The sequence below is a fragment of the Equus quagga genome, chromosome 22, assembly GCF_021613505.1.
Source record: "Equus quagga isolate Etosha38 chromosome 22, UCLA_HA_Equagga_1.0, whole genome shotgun sequence".
Classification (NCBI taxonomy): Eukaryota; Metazoa; Chordata; class Mammalia; order Perissodactyla; family Equidae; genus Equus; species Equus quagga.
In genome coordinates, this window is record NC_060288.1 from 7,272,081 (window position 1) to 7,280,292 (window position 8,212).

At 38.6% G+C, this 8,212-nt stretch overlaps 1 protein-coding gene across 1 annotated transcript in view; it reads right to left on the bottom strand.

The window, feature by feature from the left end:
- The window catches only part of KCNU1 (potassium calcium-activated channel subfamily U member 1), a 150,779-nt gene extending 143,476 nt beyond the window's left edge, over positions 1-7,303 (bottom strand). Inside the window, 2 exon segments of the mRNA XM_046648812.1 lie at positions 4,282-4,401; positions 7,109-7,303. Coding sequence (XP_046504768.1) covers positions 4,282-4,401; positions 7,109-7,303 — 315 coding nt within the window.
- Between the last annotated feature and the right edge of the window lie 909 nt (positions 7,304-8,212).

The following is an 8,212-nucleotide window of genomic DNA, read 5'->3' on the forward strand; positions in this document are numbered from 1 at the left end:
TGAAAGCAGAGATCTAGGTTCATTTACAAGCCAAGGCACACCAAAGATTGCCAACAAACCACCAGAAGCTAGGAGAGAGGCATGGGACATATTTTTTCTCATAGTCCTCAGAAAGAACCAACACTTGGTCTTAGACTTCTAGTCTTCAGAACTGTGAGACAAAAAAATTTCGGTTGTTTAAGCCACTCAGTTTGTGGTACTTTGTTATAGCAATCCTAGGAAACTAACACAGATTACTTGGCTTCATTTATTGTCTTTTGCTCTGAATTAAAACTTATCTGATATTAAAATGTGCTTCCAGGGGCCAGTCTGATGGCATAGTGGTTAAGTTTGTATGCTCTACTTTGTCGTCCCACAGTTCATGGGTTTAGATCCCAAGTGTGGACCTACACACTGCTCATCAGGCCATGCTGTGGTGGCATCCCACATACAAAATAGAGGAAGATTGGCACACATGTTAGTTCAGGGCCAATCTTTCTCATTTATATATACACACACACACTCTCAACACTCTTCTGTTGTCATTTGCCTGGTATAACTTTGACAGTTCCTTTATTTTCAAACTTTAATGCCTCTTGAATTTTTAAAACATAATTAGACCATGTTGACCCCATGCTTAAAAAAATCCTCAGTGATTTCCCTTTGTATTAAAATAAAATTATTCCATAGTGGAGAACTTCCCAATCCTGGGGAAGGAGATGGAATTACAAGTAAATGAAGCTAATAGAACTCCTAATTACATCCTTGTAAAAAGATCTTCTCCAAGCCATATATGAGTAAAACTGGCAAAAGTCAGTGACAAAGAAAAAATATCCAGGGCAGCAAGGCAGAAGAAAATAACCTACCAAGAAATCTCTATCAGGGTTTAAGCAGATTCTCAGCAGAAATGTTACAGGCTAGGAGAGAGTAGAATGACATATTCAAAATTCTGAAAGACAAAAACTTTCAGACAAGAATACTCTATCCAGTGAAAGTATCCTTCAGATATTATGGAGAAATAAGCCCTTTCCCAGATAAACAATAGCTAAGGGAATTCACTGCCACTAGAACCTCCCTACAAGAAATGATCAAGAAGGCCCTCATACCTGAAAAAAAAGAGAAAGTGTTTACAAAGCCTTGAACAAGGAGATAAATATACTGACAAAATCAGAAAATCACAGCTATCAGAACTGGATAGCAAACACTTAATTATAATGTTAAAGGTAAAGGGAAGGAAAACATCAACATTAACTATAATCACTTCATTTTAACCAAAAACTCACAACACAAAATAGAATAAGTTGCGGCAACAATAACTTAGATGGGGAAGAGGGAAGGGATGGAACCTGCTTAGACTAAGGAAATAAAAGACTATCAGAGAATGGGCTTTATCATCTACAAGATCTTTTATACAAACTCTGTGGTAACTACTAAACAAAAACTCAGAACAGAGAGACAAATGATAAACAAAGAGAAAACCATCACAGAGAACCATCAAACTGAATTTGCTGTTGGAAATAAACTGGACAAGAAACAAAAGAAATACAGAACAACAAGAAACAAGTGATAAAATGGCAGTATTAAACCCTCATATATCAATAATCACTCTAAATTTAAAAGGATTGAATTCTCCATTCAAAAGACAAAGTGGCTGGATGGATTATAAAACAAGACCCAAGAATATTCTCCCTCTAGGAAACACATCTCAGATCCAAAGACAAGCACAGGCTCAGAGTGAAGGGATGGAAGACAACACTCCAAGCTAATGGCAAACAAAAGAAAGCAGTTTTTGCCATAGTTATATCAAAGTAGACTTCAGGATAAAAAAGGCAATGAGAGACAAGGAGGGGCAGTATATAATGAGAAAACAGATACTTCACCAGGAGGACAACATATCTATATATATATAGATATATATGCACCTAACACAGAAGCACCGAAGTATGTAAAGCAACTCTTAACAGACCTAAAAGGAGAAATTAACAGCAATGCAATAATAGTAGGGGACCTCAAAACCCCTCTTACATGAATGGATAGATTATCCAGACAGAAAGTCAACAAGGAAATAGCAGAATTAAATGAAAAACTAGACCAGATGGACTTAACAGATATATATATATATATAGAGAGAGAGAACACTCCATCCAAAAACAGCAGAATATATATTCTTCTCAAGTCCACATGGGGCATTCTCAAAGACAGACCATATGTGGGGAAATAAGGCAAGTCTCAATAAATTTAAGAAGATTGAAATCATATCAAGCATCTTCTCCAACCATAATGCTATGAAACTAGAAATCAACTAGAAGAAAAAAGCTGGGAAAGTGACAAATTTGTGGAGACTAAACAACATGCTACCAAACAACAAATGGATCATTGAATAAATTAAACAAGAAATCAAAAAATATCTAGAGACAAACGAAAATGAAAATACACCATACTGACTCATATGAGATGCAGCAAAAGCAGTTCTAAGAGGGAAATTCATAGCAATACATGTCCACCTTAATAAACAAGAAAAATCTCAAATAAGCTACACCTAACAGAATCAGAAAGAGAATAAAAAAAGCCAAAGTCAGCAGAAGGAGGGAAATAATAAATATTAGTGCAGAAATACATTAAATTGAAACCAAAAAAATAGTATAAAGGATCAATGAAACTAGAATTTAAGTCCCATAAGTGCAAGACTCTTGCCTGCATTTTTCACCATGTCTAGAGTGTCTGCCTTGCATGTAGTTGACAAACAATAGATATTTGTTGAAAGAAGTAAGTAGGGAAATTACAAAGTAAGGAAGGAAGGATTGATGGAAAGGAAATCTATAAGCTATTTTATTCTCTTCTCATCCTTTTGTAAAACACTTGCCTGGGACCCCTAATGAAAGTCTCTACTATGCCTTTCAATGATAGAATATTTATTCTAATCTAACTTTTCCTCCATGCCTCTGTTGTTCCAACTACTTAATCATCAGCTGTAACAGATTGAAAGAACAATTTCCCCTCAGTAAAGAAGCAATTTTTATTGATATGTAATCCATGATCATTCCTTCTCCACCCACTCCCCATATGCAATGCTTGTGTGATGGATGATGTAAGTGCTCATCAGTGCCCCCCCCATGACCTTTAATACATTGTTCCCAATGTCATCCTCACACAACCAGCATGATTTGAATATTTGAAGAGATCCCAGCCAAGAAATCCCTGATAAATTCAGAAAGAATCACAAAATCCTTCCCTAGCATGTTATACTGAGAGGGATTTCAGAAAAGAGACCAAAACTACAGAAGAAAAAGGAAAGGCACCTTCCCAGATGATTCAGCATTCCCTGCAGATTTTTTCAAAGCAATTTTACTTTTGTCCTTCCAAATAAGTTTTAAAAATTAATTACATCCAAATTAAACATTAACAAGAAAAGAGAAATGTTTTTATTAATCACAAAAAAGCAGAAGGTAATCACTAGCTCACATGCATCTACTTTCATCATACCACTATCTGACGGCAGCATATCCTCAAATTACAGGTTCTATTTTTTAATGGTTCAGATCAAACTGTACTACTGAAATGATGATCAGTGGAATATTCATTCATAGGGCATCGGCTATGTCTAGCTAATGGGAGATAAACATTTCCATGACACAGTCTGTTCTTTCAAGGAGCTCACAGTGCACTGGGGGAGACAGGCATATGTACAGACAATTTTAATAATAGTCTTCAATGGATAGTACAGAAGCTTAGCGAGGGATTCCTAGCCTAATATAGAGATAAGGTAAGATTTCCTCTGGGAGATGATGCCTGAATTGCATTTTAATACGTCCAAGTTACTTAGATTAAAACAGGAAGTAAAATGATAAATATCATAGAGGGGCAAAAAAGACTAGCTTGTATAATGAAGAAAAAAGGTATCGGAATCAAAGGAGGGGAAAATAGCTGTACATTTTCAGGCCAGATAATCCACTAAACATCAAATTTTTGGAAACATCTACAATATGCCAGACATCCATCTACATACAAGGAGAAAAAAATGCATCCAACTTTTGGCCTAGTAAGGTTTTTCTTCTGGTGGATAGGCTGGCTACAGGTAGAAAATATAATGCCAAGTAATTATATTCACTCCAAAGAAAAAGCAAGCGGAACAATGGCTATGGAGGATAGACTCAGGGAGATGGCAGCTGGGAGGTACTGACATTTTAGATAAGGCCAACAGGGAACACCAGAGCTCACGTGGGTAATAAAATTATATATACTGACTATAATCAACCTCATGGCTAAAGTCTGTTAGCAAGCTAACAGTGAAAATGTACTTACCAACACTTGCCCCACAAAGGTCTGTGCTGAAAGCAACATTTCTATCCGATCACGAAATACTCCATGAAAGTGGTGACGTTTTAAATGTCTATCACCAAAGCTATGTGACAAGACTAATCCCTACAAGCAAGAGAAAAAGATCGAGAGTGAGCTGGATCTCAGTGAAAGTAATCTGTTTTATGGCTGTTGATGGAGCCTCTGCTGTGGTATCAGCTAGAAATCACTTCACCTGGTCCAACCCAGGGAGCCCTGATGTGGCTTATTCGGTATCACACAAAATGAGTGTTAGTGGCTTTGCATGTTACTTGCTGCTGCACAGATTTTTAATTCTGAAGTCTGCAGTCTTCATCATGCCTTTCTCACATATCTCAGTCCCAGGGCCTTCACAATGACACGGCCATCATGATCAGGACCAGGAGCTACATGTTTCTTTATGCTCTGGGAAGAAGTGTCCTATCCTTTTCCGTCAAGGCACACGGACAACGAAAAAATTGATTTTTAGGTGATTACTTAAGCACCTGCCTTTTTGAGAGAGAAAGAAGAAGAAAAGTTTGGGGGCCGGCCTGGTGGAGCAGCGGTTAAGTGTGCACGTTCCGCTTCGCCACAGCCCTGGGTTCCTCGGTTCGCATCCTGGGTGTGGACATGGCACCGCTTGGCACGCCATACTGTGGTAGGTGTCCCACATATAAAGTAGAGGAAGATGGGCATGGACATAAGCTCAGGGCCAGTCTTCCTCAGAAAAAGAGGAGGATTGGCAGTAGTTAGCTCAGGGCTAATCTTCCTCAAAAAAAAAAATTGCTTAGTGGAATATGGGCAAAAGTTAAAAAAAAAAAGAAGAAAAGTTTCAGCAATTTTATGTTGTTTTAGTTCCTCATGTGGTATCACAAGCTGCTGAAATTATAATCCTTCCTTCACATTTACAAAGTGCCTTTACTTGTTAAATTGGAAATTTATAATAGCCCATGAGGTAGACAAAGTCAGTATGATTAAATTCATTTTATATTGATAAAGAAGCCTAGGTATAAAGAAATTAAAAGATTTGTCCGCGAGCAGGTAATGAGGAAAGGCTGGGGTCTGAATTAGACTTCACGTCTGTTGATAGTCTTGAATTACCACCAAGAAAGACACAGGTGAGCTAGCATTGACCACAGCAGGCTGATTGAGACCCTATGACCTTTAGAAAAGCTCATTTTATGCAGAGTCAGGATTTCTGCTGACAATTTTTCTACTCATATTTTCTGAGTCATGGGAAGGGAAGTCTCATTAAATGACTATTTGATAGAGTCCCTGTCTTGATCAACGATTTACCCTCCAATACCTATGACCCATCATGTGCATTCCCGAGGTGTCGCCTGAGAATTGATTTTTAAAAAATATTCAGTATGATGTTAATGTGGGACATTCATTTGAGTTTCATGAGAAAATTGGAGGTGCCTTCTGTGGGAAAACAAATTGGCCCTAAGATATAATAAAATTGTACTTATGAATGTACTAAACCTTTTCAAAATGCACATTTAAGGAGAAAATTATGACTCTCCAAATAATTTTTAAAAGAACTTTTCACAGTACCTAGAATTGTGACATATTTGCATTATGCCAACTTTCCCAAAGGCTTAGAGGAAACTATAGCGCTCTCAATTTAATTAAATACGACAAATTATTGAGAAGTCACTCAGCTTTTATCAAACTCCCCTCAAGATTCAAAAGCAGAACACTACGGTACTCTGGTTGCTCAGACCCCACCTCTTCACATTTTGTAACACTTGCTTTCTATTTGAAATTAAAAAGCACCTCTGGACTGAAGAGTAGACAAGAATTACATCCAGCGAAAGAAATGAAAAATACAGCAAATGTGAGTGGACAAATGGGTTCTCACATTTTTGCAACCACACAAAAATGAATATAATTGGGAAGAAGATGCATTTCTTGGAACAGAAGTCTAAAGAGATGAAACAGCTCTAGCAATTCAATTGTGCATTCAAAAAAGAGGTGGAACGTAGGTTTATACCCATTACTCATTTGTGTACACTATCCGTGTTGTTAGAAGGCAGTACCCCGGAATTCTTTCCCCAATTTTTATGCTGCTGCTTAAAGTCTCTAATCTAGAAATAATTATTAATAGAGTGAACTCATTTAGCAACAAAATCTGTGAACTTCAATGTTGAATACTTCTTGAATGCAGAAACCTGAATTCCATATTATGATATTGCCAAAGACTTTACAAAGTTACTGAGTTACCACAAATTCTGTTATTGTATGGCATGAGAAGTGTCTCTGTGTTTGTGGCTGATGGCATGTGCACATACGCGTGGGTTTCTGTGCATAGGTTTGTGCGATTTGGTGTGTGGTGTTAACATGGTACACGAAAGGCAGTGTACACATATGAGTGCTTGTGCATCATGCATGAATGACTTATCAAACTGAGTTTGACTTTGATGCTCCTTTTTGCCTCCCTCACAGTACCTAGCACAACAACTGTCATTTTAAAATTCAAAGAGGGGCATAGACATAATGCTCGTGTATGTTTCTTTCAGAAGAGTGACCTCTGTTTCCAGAGCTAACTAGCATTCATCACCACTCATGTGAGACCTTTCTTCTCTGAGTGGTGGCAGAGGAGGCATGGCCATGTCCCTGTGGCCTTTGGAATGGTGGTCTAGGCTCCTGTTTTCCACCCCTGAACAGGATCAGCCCTTTCTAAGACATCCCATCAGAACTGGCTCTGTTGCCCATGAAAACTGAATGATGCCTAAATCATTTTCTAAACACAAACGCATGTCAAACCTGTCTCTGATCTTCATACAGTGGAACCCCAAATAAGAAAACTGACCAAGAGAAGTCCTGCTCCTTTGATGTCTCGCCATTTTTTTAAGGCCCTCCAGCATAGCCTGGAAAAAAATAAGATGAGAAGTCCACTGAAGAAGGTCACAAAAGAGGAAAGAATAAATGCTGCTTGGATCTCTATTGTGCAGGATGTTTTCCCCATGTCTTTCCCACTGCCATTCTGTGGCCTGAATTGAAACATCAGGAAACGGAATTGCCGGGCTTCTGCGGCCTTCCCCACTATCAGTCTGTGGTTTGCACTGAATCATCAGGAGATGGAATTGTGGGGCTTCTATGATGTCATGATCACATGGCAGTGATTCCACGAATTAGAGTTCAACTTATTACCGAGTCTTAACGCTGGGTGCAATAACAAGGAGTGGTTCTAGAAACAAGGTGCACTAACCACCAAGGTGCTGACTCATATGATGCAAATGAATGAGCAGAGGCAGAAGGGCAGGGTCCACAACACGGGTCTTCAGAAGATGAGCATTCTAGACCTGATTCTGTTACTGACTTTCTTTATGAACTTGAGGAAATTATGTCCTTTGTGGCTTTGGTCAACAGGCTATGTATTTGGTTTGTGCAAACAACTTCAAAACAACCCTTTTTGAGTGAAATGACATCCAATCAACTGTGTGTCAATGAGTTGGTTCTTCTCCTGAGCGGATGTCATATTCTCAGTAATCTTGGAAGGACAGATGAGAGAAGTACTTCAAGAATTTTGTTGATCCTTTCAATAGGAAAGGCATGGTATAGAGTCCAGGTATTGTAGAAGGCGATTTTACCAGTATGATCATTGGTCAACTGTTATTTGAGCCTGGGGATCTGTTCCTCTTGTCTCTTCTTTCTGGGATCCTCCCCTTTCTTGCTTTCATCCCTGCCCTGTCAGCAAATCCTTTGGTCTAGCAGAGGTAAAGTTCAGAACGAGAGCAATTCTTTTATTTTCTCTGATGTTTTCAAAAGTGTAAGAAATGTCACATCTTTCCGTGTGCACAAGTGGCAGGCAAAATGTCAGAGCCTTATGGAGGGTCTACTTCCCACCGGTTATTGTGAAGATGACCTGACAGGAGATGATTAGACCCAGGGGAAATTTTGTTGTCCTTTGGAG